Genomic DNA, 18,658 nt, shown 5'->3' on the forward strand with positions numbered 1-18,658 from the left:
GTCAGGAGCAGAGAGTTCTGAAGCTGCTCTCCACCCCACAACACTTCCATCAGCTCCCAAAGGAACATCACCTCCAACTACGGACATACCCTATTGCACTGATTGTAATCCACTCCCTGCCCCATGTTCCCTCTGTCCCTTGCAGGGAGAAGCCCATCTCTACATGACCTCCAAAAGGAACAGAGGCTCCATGATGTAAGGTTTACATCCATCTCTGCTGCCCAAATGTCTGATCTCTTGTCAGCTCCCATCTTGAGAAGCCAGCTATAGATGGATGTCCTAGTCCTGAGATTTTGCCCCTGGTCTTCCCAGTGGAGCCATAGCAACCAAGTACCTGGGAGCGGGGGATGGAGAAAAGTCCTGCCATGGATGCATCCCAAAGCCAGGGATGAGCCCAAGTGGCAGAAAGCGCATCCAGATTCCAAACCTCCCGGATACTCGGTCTGGGGTCAGCCCAGCATAAAGCCAGTGGACGATTTGCAAAATCTGGATCTCGATTTTGAAGGCTGGGGTTGTTCAGCCTCCAGGTTTAGATTCAGGGCCCAATGCCAGTCTGAGTCCCAGCTCTGTCACAGGCTCCCGGTATGACCCTGGGCAGATCACTTAACCTCTCTGTGTCTCAGTTCCCCATCTATCCAATTGGGTGGATAGGGCAAATGCACTAGAGATTGGCAGGCTCGGCACTACAGCGATGGGGGGCAGATAAGTAGGTAAGAGCAATAGTGCAAGAAAGGCCCCTCTGGAGCTGCTCTGCCAGGCTCCTCCTCTCCAGCTGGTTATCTCAGCGCTAGAGAACAGCCCACACCTGCACCCCAGATTCAGATTGCCCAGCCTTTAAGGGGGTCAAAACCTGATCCCAGATTTTCTGATCCAGCCCCCTCTTGGCTCAGCGGGTGCAGCTGTTTGGCTAGTCTCCCTCTGACCTTTTGGGTTTTTTTGCCTTCGGAAGCCATTTATGGGGCACAGCTGCACCCCATGTGTCCCTCCCCCTTGCTGGCCCCATCAGCCACGAGAAGCCCAGCCCCTTGGCAGCACTGCCCTTGTAAAGTCCCCCTGGGTTGTTGAAAAAACAAACAAACAAGCCAGTGGAAAATATGAAGACAACTAAAGGTCTAATGCAAACTCCCTGTGCCCCATTAACCAGGCTTGTGACAGTTCATATATGTGGGCCTCCGTCTAGTACACGCCAAATCTGCCTTAGGGCAGAGTGTGACATGTGGGCATGCTTGGCAGAACCCACCCCCCTCCATGGGAGAGGCTGCAGGAAGCCAGGAGCCAGGGTGGAGCATGTGGGGGGAGGTGATAAGCACATTCTGATGGGGCTAGAGAGGATAGTCAAGGTTCAGTGACTGTATGTTAGTGCAAATGCAAGCCCATGGCATGTGCGTCTCATGTCACCTGCATCACACGTGTAGCATGTTTCTTCTCTGGAATATGGTACACAGCACCTGGGAGCCCTACGTCCCTCACATGGTGCTCAAGTACCATGCAGTGCATGGGTTTGTCTTGTGCAGTATGCATGGGTTTGTCTTGTGCAGTATGCATGGGTTTCTCAAAGAGCCAAGGTATTACAGGGCCTCTATAGGGCAGCCCCATTGAGCCTGACCCCCTATGCGCACCCAGTGATCCCACTGATTTTACATATCAGAATCAGGCCCCTAGAGATGGACAGATAAGAGCTCCCAGGGGCTGAGCAAAGAAGGCAGAACAGAGCCTTTCTGCACCAGGATGGGGATCGGGGCCTTTAATGCACAGACCCAGTACTGCTGGGGAGAGGGACACTCCACAACAGGGATCAGGCCCTTGAAACACACAGGAGCTTGTGAATTTTTATTGCTCTTTAAACACAAAGCAAAACACCCCCACACCCTCCACATTATCCTGGCCTGAAAAGGCTGAGTCAGCATGGACTCCACCAGCAAGGAAGGAGGCTGCTGCTGCTAGCTGTGGTGTTGGTTGGCAAAACAAAATAGCCTCCAACGGCTATTTGCTGAGGTAATCATCTTCAGAGATGCTGATTACTCAACAGGAGAGGAGGCCAAGATGGAGGCTAACAGGTGACAACGTGAGGAAAAGGGCGAGAAAAGGATGAAGGCGGATGCATCACAGAGAAGATTCTGATCACAACCTCCCAGCTGCTCCCAGTCTGGAAAGTTTGACAGCAGCCATTCCTCCCTCCATGACTGGGGTCGGACCTGAGAGGGGGCTCAGCAGTCAAATGCAGGTCTCCTTATTTCTCCAGCTCCTGATCCATCTCCCCATCCCCTTCACAGAGATCCCTTCACCCATCGGGATGTAGAAGGACTATGTCTCCATCCCACATCGGCATCAGGCAACAAGCCATCCTCAGCGACAAAGAGGGCACTGCTGGAAGGAAGTTCACCACACTGGAGTACAACCTCAATGGAGGCAACATAGTCCAGTGCGGACAGGGTGCTGGGCTAGGAGTGAGGAGCCCTCTGTGCTAATCCCAGCCATGCCACTGATCCAGGGGAAATCTCTGTGCCTCACTTTTCACTCTCGTCTATTACACTGTACACTCTCTGGGGTGGAAGCCATATATATGAAGCATCTAGCACAACGATGCTCTGATCTTTGTCAGGGCCTGAAACATAATATGGTCGGGTACTACATAGGTGCTGTTAAAATAAGGTTTTCCCCCCCCCTCCTTTAGAAGAGGGTTTTGGGGATCCCCCAGAATGGGACCCACAAAAGACAAAGCACTGTCATGAGGCAGCTCAGGCTGCTGCAGTGCCTGCTAGCGCAGCACCAGGAGAGAGCCGAGCCTGGAGCTGCAGATCTATTTTTCACTGCTTTACATATTACACACAGTGGCAGCTGAAATCTTCCAGCATGTCAGTTAAAGCCTTAAAATGAAGTGACCCAAGAGCAGAGCCCCGGCTGAAGTGTAAACATCACAATGCCATTAACATGTGCAACACATTTTCGCTATTGATTTTAATGAATTTAAACTCTGTCTCATTTCTTGGGATGCAGCATCCACTCTAGTTCCAGCTCCACCAACACTGTGCCATCGATCTGGGTGCTGGGCTGGGCCCAGAAATCTCCCATACAATCAAGCCACAGAGCTCCACCCTTCAGGGATAGCCCCCTGCATCTCCCTAATGCCACCCCTGCCTGGAGTTGAGCCACCCCAGGCTTTGATCAGGACATCTCTCCCCAGCCCAACAGCGTCAGCCATCGTCAGGGGGACCTCGGGGGTCTTGCAGCAGTGCTGCAGCACCTGGGGGTTCAGTAGTGGGTGCTCTTCCCTCTGAGTCCCTATCAAACTGATGCCCATCACTGTTTCCTGCAGGGCAGTTAGTGATTCAGTAGGGGACGCTCTTCCCTTGGAGTCAGTGGTGCTAGCAGGTGCTGTGACTAGAGCAGGGGTAGGCAACCTATGGCACGCGTGCCGAAGGCGGCACGTGAGCTGATGTTCGGTGGCATTCACACTGTCCGGGTCCCGGCCACCGGTCTGGGGGGGCTCTGCATTTTCATTTAATTTTAAATGAAGCTTCTTAAAGATTTTTAAAACCTTATTTACTTTACATGTAACAATCATTTAGTTATATATTACAGACTTATAGAAAGAGACCTTTTAAAAACCTTAAAATGTATTACTGGCACGCGAAATCTTAAATTAGAGTGAATAAATGAAGACTCGGCACAGCACTTCTGAAAGGTTGCTGACCCCTGGACTAGAGAGAACCCAGCCATCTGTGGTCATTAACGAGCCCACAACCTTTTTTGCAAGGGCAGGGATATTATCCCAGGAATCCTGCTGGCCTAAATTGCCCCGAGGGGATGCTTCTTTGCCTCCTGCTCTAAATTGCACTGCAGTGCTGCTGCACGGCTGTTAAGCAGCTGTCATGTCCCACCACTGAGGTGGCTGCATTTCAGTGCTGGGTGAGTGATCACTGTATAAAAGTAGCTGCCATGCCACTCCCCTCCACCCCAGAGGCAGTTGCTTCTCAGGGATCTCTGTATAACCAGATGCCACATCTCATGCCAGAGGTGGCTGCACCTCAGCACTGAATGAGTGATCCTTGCATGAACAGCTGCCCCATCGCACTCCAGAGACGGTTGCATCTCTTGAAATGAATGAGCAATCCCTCTTTAAACAGCTGCCTCATCTCGCCCCTCAGGCGGCTGCATCTGGGCCCCAGATGAAGTGACTTGAGCATATCTAACCTCAATTATTCAAACGTCCTGACTATATATTTGGACCCAGGGGTCTTGGGTAACTGGGGGAATTTTCCTCATTGCTGAGGGACCTGTGACCTTGTCTCAGATAACAGGGAGCCGTGGATAATTGAAGGTCAGATAATTAAGCTCGCCCTAGATGCGAGAAACTTGCGGGATCCCCGAGGATGCAACCTGCTGTAGCTATACACATCATTATCAGCAGCACTCCCTGCTCCAGAATACTGGGGGGCGAGGGGAGGAGGAGGAAATGTTGCTTCCAGCTGTGAGCTCAGCCTATGCCACCCTCCCCTTCTCTCTACTCCAGCATGTGCTCCTACCTCTCTCCCCCTTGCTCCGAGACCATCGCTCCCGGATCCAGCCTGCCTGCAAGCTCCTCATCCATCCCCCTCCTCCTGCCAGAGCCTTTTCCAATTTGGCTGCAGCTCGCAGCACTTGTCCAGATTAAGAAAACGCTGCCAGCCAGCCATTAATGTGTTAAATAAAACTGTCAATCAAGGGGCTGTGGCTGCATCAGGGCAGAACCATTCCCACAAATGTGGACGCAGGACAAATTCCTTCCCCATCTCTCCTGGGGCCTCTCCTAAGGGGCAGCACACCAGCCAGCCAGATAGCCCACCCCACACCATCCATCACTGCCCACCACAGCCACACATGGAGCAAGCGATTCAGACCCCAGCTGGGTCTAGGTGCAAGGGGAGACCTTGTGTAGTCACGCCTCCCAACACCCCACTTTTTTGTCCATTTTCTACTGAGATTGCAAGCTCTTTGGGGTACAGACCTGTCCTTCGCCAGAGTCCTGCCACCCCCAGCCCTCGAGCCATGAAAATGTTCCTGCATGGGCGAGCAGACTTAGAGGGGGAACCAGGGGTACTGCTACCCTGAGTCCTCCCCACAAATGCCGGCCTGGGAAAACTCTTTGGTTCAGGCCCACCTGCAGCACTCACAAAAACAGGGCACAAGTGCCTGTGTGCTCAGGGCTGCCCCCTGCTGGCAACGGTGGCTGGCAGGGGGATTCCATTAGCACAGCAGCATCCTTTCTACCCCCAAGCCATGCAGGAGAGGTTGATGCTATCTGTGGGGGCAGGGCAGGGGCAAGAGCAGCTGAGGTTGCAGTTGGGGGGGGGGGGCGAGAAGAACAAGACCCCGATCTCCCCCCGCTACACACACACTACCACTCCTCCGACTGTGGTCGAAAATGGTCTGGAGGAAGAGGAGTGGATTGTTCTGAGTGGTGGGGTAGATTGAGATGGAAGCAGCTCAGGTGCACCAAATGAAATGCTGACTTCTTAATTCCCCTCCATTCCTGGCAGATGCAGAGCTACATTGTAACCTAATTCGTTTCTTTCTATTAAAGTCGAAACCTCCATGGAAGTGGCGGGGGGGAACGGTCAGAGCAATTGCCAGAGCAGTGAGATGCCCCCTACCCACTCCCCACACTGTGCTCACAGGGGAAAGAAAGTTAACCCTTTCTAGACAGGGCTGCTCTGAGCTGGGGGATGAGGGCTGGACTGGAAAGCCAGGGGGCTGCAGCAGTTTAGGGTGCAGGGTATGGGCAGAGCCATGTACGGGGAGCCCAGGGCAGAGATAGCGAAAGTTCTCCCATGTCTTTCAGCTGAACCCCAGGAGGGACGCTGCGCAGGAGACACTGAAGCCCTGGGTAAATCCGGAGGGGCCCCTTTAGGGAGCCCAGCCTCTCCGATGATGCCCATTAAAGCTCAACAGAATGAACTGTTCAAACTAAAGCAGGAAACTCAGTGCCCAACCTGCAGCGTGCACAGCTGCTGCCCCCCTGCTATCTTTACCTTGGGGCGTAGCTACCCACTTGCCTACCAGCTTCCTTCCCAGGACTGAAATAACCCACTAACGCCAAATTGCAAGGGGAAACCACAGAGCCTTGGCCAGGCTGATGCAGCCGGTCAAGAAAGAGAGCGAGGCGGTCACAGAACATGTGTGCACCATGGACATGCCCATCAGCTCAGTGCACAGGCCTGTGTGTGTGTCCCCTGTGACAGTTACGTGGTTCCCGTCACAGCAGGAACACGACTGGCTCATAGCAGCTACACCTCTTTCACCCAAACCTTGGTAGCAGGTCGGCCATTCTCTGAGCACCCTCCCTGCCCTTTCCACTCACCCCCGGCAGGCCTGTTAAGAACTGCACACATGGTTTGGCTGGTTGAGTGAGGAATCACTAAAACAGTTCTCAACAAACCCCAGGGACCCAAAATAAAGTCCATCACCACACAGAAATCCAGACTCAGGTCCGGGGTCTCCTCTCACAGCCAGAGCTCCTCTGTACCAGTTTGTTCTCACAGCCCCTCAGCCCAGATCTTCCTACCTGGAGCTTAGCCCTCTGGCACCAGCCTCAAGGCTCCCAAACTTCTAGGCCCCAACTCCATCTGGGTTTCCAGAGAGGAGCCCCCAGGTTCTTTGGGCTCAGGGTCTTCCCTACAGGAACCCTTCGTACACCTCACAGCCCCTCTTCACTTTCTGGCATAAACTCCTCCCCCACATTGTAGGCTCCTACTGCTTGTTATAAAGCAATCTCCCTGCTTTCCCTCACGTGTGCTCATTCTGCACTTGGCCCTGGCTCTTAAGGGACAAGTGGCCCTGTTACAATCTTCACGGGGCTGGATCACATGTGTGGGTGTCACATGGAAGCTGCATGGCTCTGGCAATCTTTGCAGAGTCCCGTGGCAATAACAGCAGCCTTGAGCGACTGGATCACACGCGTGACCTTCAGACAGAGCCACACATGTTGTGTGCAGCATTTATGCGGCTCTCGGCATGACCTGCAAACAGGTCATGTGTGGCTCTCACAGAGATCCCACAGTTCTCACCGCCCTCTTCAAACTGATGGCTCACTTCTGCCTCACCTGCCGTTTATGTGGCATTTCACAACACACATGAGCTGTGCTAAGATCACACAAACCCACAACCACCCACCTGCCATCAGAGTGAGAGAGCAGCTTAGTGCAGTACAACCCCCTCACGACACCGGGCAACAACACCCCACACCAACTCACCACAATCTGCGTCTCATTATCTGGCAGGGTGTCAATGGCCAAGCTGCCTCCTACCAGGTCCTGGCTGATGCGGGTCCTGTCGGTCTCCAGCAAACTCTCCCGAGTCTTCCGCCTCCAGCCCAGCAGCTTTGTCCCTGCTCCCTGCTCCAAGGAGCGGCCATGGAGGCGTCCTGTGGAGCACACATGGGAAGGGGAATCAGCAGGCCTGTGGCAGAAGGAGCCAGCGAGGTAGAGAGTCTAGGTCCAGGATCAAATGCCACCTTTTATTCCAGGGCTGTAGATTCGGATCCACCTTGATGACCCAAAGGGACTGTCATGTGACCAGGAGAGGTGAGTTTGGTGTCTCAGGCCAGATCTTAGGGGACATCATCAAAGAACACCTGGGCCCAAGCTAACCCCCAGCAGGTGGGCCAGGGACTGAATGGGCTGTGGCAGGTAAATTTAAGGGCTTGGACGCCGGTGATGAGAGCAGTAGAGATGGGGCCCATTGGCAGGGTTTTGAGGAAAGGGGATGGCGAACAGAGAGGCTTGCTCTGCCCTGTAAAGATAGCCTCCGAGGCTGCCAAGCCAGCCCTTTTCACCAGCTCCCCCGACTACCGTCCCCCTCACCCCCCCAGGGTACAGATTCACAGCAGCATTACACTACAGCCTACAAGCCACAGTCGAGATCAGGAGCCCATTGCCCCAGGCACTGCCCAGACACATAATGAGAGACAGTCCCTGCCCCAAGAGCTCGCAGTCTAAACAGACTATGGGTGGGGAAGGGAAACTGAGGCAAAAAGCAGGGAAAAGGACATGGCCCTGGTCACTGGCAGAGCTGGGAGGAGAACCCAGGAGTCCTGACTCCAACTTCTATGCCCTAGTCACTGGGCTACAGTGATGTAACCCACAATGGACTAAGAGCCACTTGAAACTGCCAGGCAGCTGACCTCACCCCAAGGACCTCCCTTCAGCTGGCCCCGCCCTCAAAAGCTTCTGTGCCACCCACTGCAGCCTGGACACCCAGCCTGGGCACCTCCTGGCATGCCAACGCTCCGCTGCCAGCTGGCGTTCAGTCATGTGGTGAAGGAGAAGGAGATGTAATGGGGTCATCTGTGGAAGACCTCCCTTTGAAACCATGACAAGGTTCCAGGCCTGTGAGATCACAGAGGGAACAAGGGGTGGGTGGAGGGAAGGGGCCCCTAAAGGATTAGTAAACCTGCCTTAGAGTGATAGACACCGGGAGCTCAATCTATTCAGTTTAACAAAGAGGTTACAACCTACAAGTACCTCAGGGGTGCAATGGCGGGAGACACAAAAATTTGACAGGGGCTCTTCAGTCTAGCTGAGGAAGGTCTAATCCAAGAGATGGCTGGCAGTTGAAGCTGGAAAGAAGGTGTAGCAATTTAACCATGAGAGTAATTAACCACTGGAACAACTTGCCAAGGTTTCTCCATCCTGGAGAATTTTTAAATCAAGGTTGGATGTTTTTCTAACCAGTCTGCTCTGGGAAGTATCAGGGGACGTTCGAGGGCCTGTGCTATACAGAAGGTCAGAGGAGATGATTATAAATGTTCCTTTCTGGCCTTGGAATGACTCTTTATGGATGGGTGGAGGGCAGCGAAAAGCCAAGCCCTGGGTCAGCACAGACAGGGAGCCCTGCAGGCAGCTGTGATTAGAGGGGTTATGGAGGAACAGTTTTAATAGCATAGTTCTCTGGTTACCTCTGGTTCCCACAAGCCTCCTCTTTCATTACGGAGACAGGTCAGGGATAGGGACCTGCCAGTCCAGCCCCACTCCCAGAGCAAGCAAACCTGGGGTCAGTGCCAACACCAGCATCAGCTCCATGTGGCCTTTCCGGGGAGCTGCCGATATGCAAATAAGCCAACCGTGTCATTTGCATAAAATATCCCACATGCAGCGGAACAAAAAGTGGCTCCATTAATGGGGGGGGGGGAAGGGGCAGCTCTGCCCTGGGAGGGGCTTCCCATTTGTAGCTGCTGATCCAGCTGCAGTTGAAACCAGCGGCACAGGGGGTGTGATGGTGATGGCAGCAGAGCTCCTGGCTGGTCCTGGAAAGATCCCAGCTTGGCCACCTCTGCACGGGTGATCAGGAGGCTCATGTGCCCCCGGGCCACGCCCTGGGGCGGCTTGCTGAGCACAGGTGTCCAGGGTTGCCATCTGTACGGCACAGGGGAGATTCTGCCCAGGGGTCCCCTGGAAAGGTGCAGGGAGGAGGGAGCCTCCCCGGCAGTGCATGTCTCCCTGCACTGCCCCTCCTTACATTGTGTAGTTGTTTATGCTGGAAAGGCTGCTTGGGCCTCTGGCTGAGTAAGCCCTTCCCCTGTCAGCCAGGGCGTATGGACAGCGTGTACTGAGCCCTGGGACCACATGCCAGCTGGGCTTGGGGGTGGTGCAGGAGTGCAAAAGCACTGAGTCTCTGCAAAGGGCCCCAGGGGTTAGCGCTCAGAGCCGAGGGATGCCGCAGCCAGACCCCCAATCCCTGTACGCTCACACCCAATGTGTGCCACAATCAGACCCACAACAGACCCCTGCACACTCACACCCATGTGCCACAACCAGACCCACAACAGCCACCTGTACCCTCATGCACTTCTACACCCAGCGCAGAAACTCACAATCACGTTAATGATACAGCCTTCGGCAAGTCCACTGCCAAAAACAATGCAAAGACAGCTGACACGCACGTGCAAACCTGCACAGGACTCTGGTGCACAGGAACACAAAGCACACACAAACATTTACACAGGCAAAACAACCCAACATATGTATATCTTTAACTCTGTTTAAAAAAAAATCTGACATGCAAAATACATACACTCAACAGCAACACACAAGACAAGACATACACACACACACACCCTATCAAAAACCCACAAAACACACCTCCTCAAAACACTGAATTCCACAGACATTCACACCTACTCCTGGCCACTCAGACTTTACAGCACAGGGTAGGTGGTGTGACATGTTTTGCACAAAAGCACCCTGGGGCAGGCTGCGCGAGCAGGGTGTGTTGGCAGTTTCTCACTGGTTTCACTAGGCGCATGGTCATTCCCAAATCACACCCCTCTGGACAGTCCATGCCCTCGGAGCCTCTGGGCCTGGGAAGGCATTCCTGGCCTAGCAATCCTGCTCCTGTCCCCCTGCCTCCATGGGGCAGGGATGCTGTAGGGCAGTGAGAGAGCAAGGTCAGCCAGCTAAGGGACTTACTAACGAGCTCACTGACTCCAGGCCCTGTGGCCGGGCTGGGACACTGCCCTGGCCCTTGGACAATGGCCCAAGCCGCAGACTGTTATTCCGGGATGTGCCCCTCCCAGGGTCTGGCGCAAGCCTGGCTTCTCCGCGAAGCCTGCACTTAGCCGGCCACGTGTCTGGGGAGAGCTGGGTCCCATGTACCAGGGGCCCCAAGAGGTCAACAAGGCCTCAAGAGGGGCTGTCCCAGTGGTGCACAACACCCCATTGGTGGGGTGGATCTGCCCTTCCCATTGCTAAAAGGGGACCCCCCCCAAAATGAATGGGAGGGCTCACAGCGTGATCCCAACTCCTCCCTTCCCTCTGCAATGCAGGGAGTTTCTACAGCCACCAGGAGGTGCTCCATCCACAGCCCTAGCTACACGAGCCTCCCCCCCACACCTGCCTGGGCAGCCAGCTCTCCTCTTCCTGCTACTGTCCCCGCACACACTGCTTCTCCAGTTCCAGGCCTGTCCTGATGGCACTGGTTGGATTTAGGATTCACTCAGGCAGGCTCCCACAGTGCAGACGGTAGCATCTACTGGACCCCCAAGTCCCTCTTCCCATGCCCCTCAATGGGCTCCCCATGCAACCAGCTCCATCAGTGCCCCTCACTCCTGACCCACAGCCCCTTCTTCACTATCCCAGCCTGGACTCCCTACACACACACTGCTCTGCTGATGCCCCTCAATGTAATTTGCTGCGTGGTACCGAAAAGCGGCAGGCGCTGTGGGTTGTGATCAGACACTGTGGGATTAGGGCCCGCCTGTGGAAGTGTCTTGCATGAGGGCTTCTGCCCCAGCCCTCGCACCTTGGAAGCTTTGAGCCCACACAGTGGCCGTGGGCTCTGAAAACGGTGTCACTCCAACTCGCAAACAGCAGCAGGCATTTTGCAGCTCCCAGCTGCTCAACTCCCCTTGCAAGGGCTGCTCACAAAAAGCAGCTACATCCTCACACGGGGGACTTGCCTCCTTGGTTAGCTGGGGGAAACTCTGCCCAGCTTACTTGTGTGTGTGTGGAGGGAACCTCAGCAGCAGCCCCTACTAGCCGGGGAGTTTCCCCTCAGAATGAGCCTGAGCAGTGAAATTCAGATCCAGTTGCTGATCTGGACTTCCTCTGAGGTGGAGTGAGTTTGGGTCGGTTCTGGCTCAGATCCATCATATGGAGATAAGCCAGAGCCAGGAAGTTCTGATCCAGATCCGAACTTCACCCAGACATTGAGAGAGATTGGGTCAAGGGGTTTTAGCTCAGATGTGTTGCCCACAAGTCACACAAAGAGATCAGGGCAGAGGCTTCTGATCAACTAGTCTGACCTCTGATGTGACATAGGCCAGAGAGCCTCTCCCTCCTGCACTGAGATTTAACCACAAGCTCATCCTTCTCCTGCTCTAACAGCACCAGCCACAGATTCTGACTCTGTCACCAAGCCCCCTACGAGACAGAGCTGATTAGCAGAACCCCTCAAGCCCTCCTTGTCCCTGGCCTGTCTTGTCTCCAAATATATAACAATAATATATATCTCTTGTGTAGTGCTTTTCAACCACAGAGCTCAATGCACTGCACATATTACAGATGGGGAAACTGAGGCACAGAGAAGGGACATGACTGACCTGAGGCCACACTGCTGGTGTTATGCTAGAAGCAGCTGTGCTCTCAAATGGCATGTGGAAGTCAGGGCTTGAATCCCACCCCTGAAGTTGAGGTGGCCACTATGGAGACCCAGCTTCGAATTCTGCTTCCCCTCCTTAGGCTGCCCACCCAGGCCCAAGGTTCAAATCATCAACTCCCTTCTCACAGACAGAGGCCTGACATGTTTTCATAAAGCAGAGCCTTCCCTTTGCTTTGGTTTCAATTAGGACTAGCTCTAACAAGCCTTAATTAACCGTCACATATGAGCAAGCAGCCCACGGAGGCTCCAATTTCCTCCACAAACCCCTTCCGACTGTGACATGCTCTGCTCCTTCTGCGCCTAGATCTGTAAATGTCAGCAGCAGCCTGAGATGCAGCTAGTACAATGTGACTCCATATTGAGAGAGACACTCAGCCTCCCCACAGCTCTAGGATGGGCCCTAGAGACGAGAGCCAAGAGTAGCCCAAAAATACCCCAGCTTCTTAAGCAACAGGCCCCAGGTAGCCACCAGAACCCATTGCTCCCAGCTCAGCCAGGGATCTCCCATCCCACGCCCCTTCTTGCAGACAGACTATGTGCTGGGAAGAAATTTGCCTCCACGCGGCACCTCTTATCCCAAGCCTCAGGAGGGGATTGCATCACTCGCCACTGAAAATGTGGCCAGCTCTGGGGTGGGATGCACTAGCTGCTAAACAGGGCATGGTGGGAAGTGAAGGAAGGACCCCACGATAGAGAGATGGGAATGTCTAGGCTCACACATTGGGAATCTGGCCAGGATACCAGGCTCTCACTGCTCCCAGGAAACACCTCTGGGCATTGAGCTTGGGCCCCCGATCCCTTAACCCAGATGCTGCACAGAATCCCATGCCATGTAGCAGCAGGCACCCCCTGCCTCCATCAGGGGCCCTCTGGGGCCTGGCTGCGATGCACAATCTGTCTTGCGTGGTGAAGGGAGGTACCCGACTCCCGCACCAAACCTCCTCCCCTCCACCCCCACCCCCCGGATCATGCTCCCCAAGCTGCACCATGTTTACTCTTCAGCGTCCAGCTCTGGATTCCTTCAAACAGCTTCCCCATCCATCAAACTGACACCTCCACCACAGACTCGCAGAAGCTTGCCCAGATGCCTCCCCCCAGCCCGTGATGCACTGGGAACCGGAGGAGGGGGGCCCTCAGGATATTTGATTGACAACTGTGTGCGCAGCCCCCCCTCTGCTATTCCAGTCTAGACACAGCCCTGCTGCTGCCCCTCAGTGCTGACCTGCTTTTCCTGCTCTACCCAGAGAAATCTCAGAGTGAGACCTGGGAGAGCCCTCGGCCTCAGATATCATCAATCAGGGCTGCTCCATCCATTTCAAATGGGGTGGTGCCCATTCACACCAGCAGAGGAGGTGGCCCAAGCTTCCAGGAGCTGGGGTGGGCGGGAGGCAGTGGTGTCCTGTGACCCTTCCAGTTAGTCAGCAGTGTGGGGGTCTGATCCACCCCCCACCCCTGTATGTGTGCAATTCACCTCTGAGCCTGCCATCTGCAGCCATGCCACCTGCCAGGCCGTCTCTCCAGTGGGTCGACCCATGGCCGAATTCCCCCCAGATTTACCACTTACATCATAGCCCCGCCACCTCTGGGCTTCCTGCATCAGTTATGAATGTAAAAAAATGGCTTGAGCCCTGGCACCTCTTTCATTACAAATTAAGCATGGTTTACATTACCTTCATGCCAAGATTCCACCCGGGGGAGGAGTGGGCTCCGTTTGCTTTTGCCAGCTGGAGCGTCTGTGCCCTGCCCCAAGGGAGGTGGTGGGCATGCAACAGCCCTTGGGAACACAGAACTGTTTATGGAGGGTCCCTAACTATCAGCCTGTCAGGACCCATCTTATTGACAGTCTGTAACTGGCCTGAAGGTCTGTGGGAATGAGGTAGGTCTGTCCACCGTGATGCTGCCTGAGTGCTGGGTCAGGCGTCTAAGATTCCCAGCCTCCTGGCTGATGCCTGAGAGATGCTGGCAGTTCATCAGGTCCCCCATGCAGCAGGGCCCTGGGTCTTAGTGGCTACCAGTGGAAGAGGAGGAGATTCTCCAGGCTGGATCCCAAGCTTCACTCACACGCTGCTGGCTCCCCCATCCCTACGAGCCCCGTCTCCCACTTTCACTGGGCCGGTCACACCCATGGAGATAAGGCCAGCCCCTGAGCTGCTGTAAACGGCTACAACCCTGACAACTTACATCAGTGAGGACCTGGCCCCTAGATTCAGTCCCGTAGCTGAGTTACACTGAATAGATCCAGTGTCTCTGGGCACATTCCTGTATGCCCATCACTGTGGTATTCAGCCACTTTTTTGGTCATAGGTGGGATCTTGCCTGTCTATTCACCCCTCTTTTCCTCTCCATGTTCCCCCACTTTGACCCACAATTTTGCCCTCTCTGAGTGCAGAGGGCCCTTCCTGCTGCGATCAGCCATGATCTCCCTGCTGCCGTCCTTCCAGCATGTTATTCCTTACCTTGAGCTCTGGAACCCATGCTCTAGAACCTGCACCATGTTTCACAGGATCCACGCTACACTGGCTGATACCCCACTCCCATTCCCATAATTCCTGTCAGCCCTTGGAGCCTATGCCAGATCACAGTGACTGCTCTAGAACCCATACTGCCACCTGTTTCCTATGCTTGGACTCAAACCAAGATCATCTGCCCAGCTCTTTGGCTCTCTCTCACTGTGGAAACACCATGCAAAACCAGGACTCTTCTGTCCAAGTTCCTGGTCACGCCATCCCCTCTTGCATCCCTCCCCAGTTCCAGTTCTCTCCCAGCCCGAGAACGGAGCCCTCTGTATAAAGAGGAAAAAACGGCACTCTCGAGACCACAGCACAGATTCTCTCAGTGCTGCCTCTTTCATAACCAGCCTCTGCTAATAACTTCAAGCCAGGAAGTGGTGGGAGGCTGGGCCAAGCCACAGAGCTGTCTGAGCCAAACATTCAAGGCTGGCTTGATGCAGTGTATCCCTCCATGCTGCCTGGCACTCTGAGACCTCGCTTAAAGGGCCAGACAGACAAGGATCAGGGCTGTCTCCCTTTGAGAGGAGACAGATGAGAGGGGACAGGCTGAGAACTTACAACCTTGTGCCAGGTAGAGAGGGGAATAGATCATAGCAAGGTAGGGCTGGAAGGGACCTCGAGAAGTCACCTGGTCCATTCCCTACTTGAGTGTATCCAACCCTAACGTGTTTGTCAAAGGTGTCCTTAAAAACCTACCATGACGGAGATTCTCCAGCTTCCCTAGGTCATCTGTTCCCGTGCTTCACTATCGAGTTAGAAAGTTGTCCTGATATCTAACTTGAATCTCCCTGGTTGCAAACTAAGCAGGTTCCTTTCTGTCCTGCCCTCTGTGGCCATGGAGAACAAATGATCATCGTCTTCTTTGTAACAATATTTCACTTGCTAGAAAACTTATCAGGTCCCCGTTCAGCCTTCTCTCCTAGACTAAACACATCCTATTGCAGGTAACAGCAGGGCAAGCTTCCCCCATCAACCCAGCCCTGGAGGGAATGCTCGCCTTGATCCCTCCTCAATCCCTCCAGTGAGGGAGCCAACTGTTCTATAGGGACCTGCCTGCTAAGAACTGGTCTGAGACCCATCAAACTCATCTCCTGCCACCTCCAGCAGGTGCAATTCTTTTAGCTTGTTGGGCTGGCTTCAAACCTGCAGCCTAAAGGGGAAATGTTCTCCCTCTCAACTGCCCACCCACAGCCGTCCATCCAACATCCCCCAAAATCTCCCCAGTCCCTCTAGGGGCAGCCCAAGGCAATCCAAGGCCCAGTCAACAGAGTACCCCTTCCTCCCACCAGGCTTTCTGAGACCCTCTCACTCCACAGCTGGAGGAATAAAGAGTCTGGTGTTCGAAACATGAAAATGCAGCCACCTCTGGGGTGGAATCCGAGCAGTGCACAGCAGAACAGCAAGCGAGCGCTGAGCGAACCTTGTGGCAGCAGGCAGTCTGGTCGTTTCACACCTGAGACTGTGCCCACTCAGCCACCCCCTCCAGCCCTAGTGCAGCTCAGTGGGGGGCGGGAGTGTGTGTGTGGGAGGGGGTCGCACCAGCACAGGAATGCAGCTGCTTTCCAGGTCAAGAGGCGGGAGTGGGATCTGCTTAGCGGGAGACTCCAGCCCCCTAGACTTATACATCACATGGGGTTCCCCAAGGCAAACTGCAATCACTCCTGGGTCCCTCTCTCCAACCTTCCATGCACCCTAGGGCAGACAGCCAGCAGGAGCCCTGCAGTAGGAGCCATAGGGTACCAGGGAAAGGTCCATCCAGAGCACACACGGGGGGGGCTGGAGGGTTAGTGGGTGACCTGGCCACATCCGAAGAGGCTGACTCAGGTTGTGGGGACTGGCTGCATCGGATCCACGTGGCTTTGACGTCTCTCTAGTTTTCGGAAGGCTGCTCCTCGGTCTGCGTGGGAGCCCCCAGGGCAGCCAGCCAGCAGCCTCCTCTCCTGCCGTGAGCTGGGGGCCTCAGCAGACTCTCCCCCCCTCCGCAGCTGCAAGCCCTGGCTCAATTGGCCCAGCAGAGGCGGGTACCCACGTCCACAGCGGCCAATGCACCCTGCAGACCCCCGGCTGGCTCGGGGGAGCGCTGCGTCCGCAGGGAAGCTTGTCCAAAGGGAGCCGTGCAGATGCCAAATGGGGAAATTCACAAACGTGCCCACGACTGTCCAGGGACCCTTCCCGCCACGCGCGGGGCACCTGTACCCCCAGCCCCGCTACGCGCGCAGGGACGCTGGTGCACACTCCCATTTGCGCACACTGGACCTGCCAAGTGCCACTCGGGTACATTCCCCTCCACCCACGCCCAGGGGCACCCGTGGCGGCGCTCTCCCTTCCCTGCACCCCTCGGCGCTCGCGCTCAGCCACACACACCTTCCCTCGTGTGCACGCTCACGCGCATTTGCACCGGCACTCGTGCCCCCAACCCTCCCCTACCCGTCCACTTCCACGCCCGCCGGTGCACTCTGCCTCTTCCACGCCGTACCTGCCTCCAGCCTGCCGCGAGCCTGCCCCGCGGCCTCGCGCAGCAGGGCGAGCAGCAGGAGGACCCCCCATCGCATCTTGGGGGGCGGGCGCGGGCTCTGGGGCGCCTCTTCCCCCAAGCCTCAGCCCCGGCTCCTCTCCGGCCCCCGGCACCGGCCGCCCAGGCTCTGCAGCGCTAGGATCGGGCGAGCAGCGCCCTGTCCTGCGGCTCAGCAGCGCAGCGCCCCCGCGGACCGAACCGGAGCGGTGAGGGGGGACGGGACGCAGGCTGGGCTCGCCCGGCGTGGGGACACGAGCCGTCCGGCGTTGCTGCTGCCCGTGCGGGAGAGACTGAGCCTGGGAGAGCGAGCGCTCGTGCCCCCTGCTGGCGTGTGGGTGCCATGGCTGGGGAACGAGAGCCAGAGATGGGGTGAGACCCCTCCTGCCCCAGCTCCCACGCCTTCCCCGTTGCTCAGTCCGACGCCGCCACCCACCCCTGTGCAGCCTCTGGCACCTCCCTACCCCTCCCTTTCCTCAGCAGGACGCCTGGGTTCTGTTCCCTGTTCTGGGCGGGCAGGGGCTCTAGTGGATGGGGGACACGCTGGGAGCCAGGACAGTTGGTTTCTATGCCTGGTTCAGGAAGGAGAGTGGGGTCTCTAATGGGTGGGGGGTGCTGGGAGTCAGGACTCCTGAGTTTTGTCCCCAGCTCTGGTCAGGGCATGGGGTCTAGTGGGTTAGAGCAGGAGGGGGAGGTAGGAGCCAGGATACCTGGGTTCTCTGCTGGCTCTGGCAGAGGAATAGGGTCTAGTGGGTTAGAGCAAGGGGAATCCTATGAGTCAGGACTATTGGGGTCTAGTCCCAGTACTACCACTGTGTCCCTGTCTGATGACAGGCACATCCCTTCTCCTCTCCCTGCCTCAGCTTCCCCAGTTGTATAACAAGGGATAGTTAACAAGCCAACTTCCCAGGGCTGGGGGGGTTGTCATTGGAAGCAATGGTGTGTGATATTTCCCCCAGCTGGAGAACAAACCAGACACCACAGTCCTTTTACACTGGCAGGGATGGTGAAAATAAAGCAGTTGCCTGCTCCTTCCCCCAGCAGATTTGCAGGGAGGAGGGAGCGCTCGGGGGAGACAGCCAGCCCCTTGGTGGGCGAGTTGGATGCTTCTGATCCAGGCAGAGGTGTCAGAGCAGCACCGGCAGGAACAAAGCAGTAGCTGATAATGCGACAGACTGTAGTGCTGCCCCTTGGGAGCCAGGCAGTGGAACTCCCCCAGCAAACATCTATGATCTTGTTCCGTCAGCTAAACTCTCAGCTGGAAGCTCATGCACAGAACATGAGGAGAACTAGGTTCAGCTACAAACGCTGCCTGGCTCCAAAGAGAAAGGAAAGGTTATGGGGACACTACTTTCCCCCCTCACCCGCCCACCCTTGTTCAAGCTGGGCAGGGTCAGAAGGCCTCTGTAAGCCTGAATTCAGGCACAGGTGGGGTCTGGGGGTCAGCAGTGTCAGACAGACACCCCCTCATTGCACTAGATGAATCCTTCACTGACCCTGC

General features: G+C 55.6%; 1 protein-coding gene across 2 annotated transcripts in view; it reads right to left on the bottom strand.

The window, feature by feature from the left end:
* The window catches only part of PLXDC1 (plexin domain containing 1), a 46,988-nt gene extending 29,756 nt beyond the window's left edge, over positions 1-17,232 (bottom strand). For both annotated transcript variants that reach the window (XM_050934542.1, XM_050934541.1), the window contains exons 1-2: positions 17,122-17,232; positions 7,233-7,402 (exon numbers count right to left, since the gene is read on the bottom strand). In XM_050934542.1, coding sequence (XP_050790499.1) covers positions 7,233-7,402; positions 17,122-17,197 — 246 coding nt within the window. In that variant the 5' untranslated portion in view covers positions 17,198-17,232. The remainder of the gene's footprint in view (positions 1-7,232; positions 7,403-17,121) is intronic.
* Positions 17,233-18,658: the final 1,426 nt, after the last annotated feature.

Source organism: Gopherus flavomarginatus, chromosome 25 (genome assembly GCF_025201925.1).
Source record: "Gopherus flavomarginatus isolate rGopFla2 chromosome 25, rGopFla2.mat.asm, whole genome shotgun sequence".
NCBI classification, from domain to species: domain Eukaryota; kingdom Metazoa; phylum Chordata; order Testudines; family Testudinidae; genus Gopherus; species Gopherus flavomarginatus.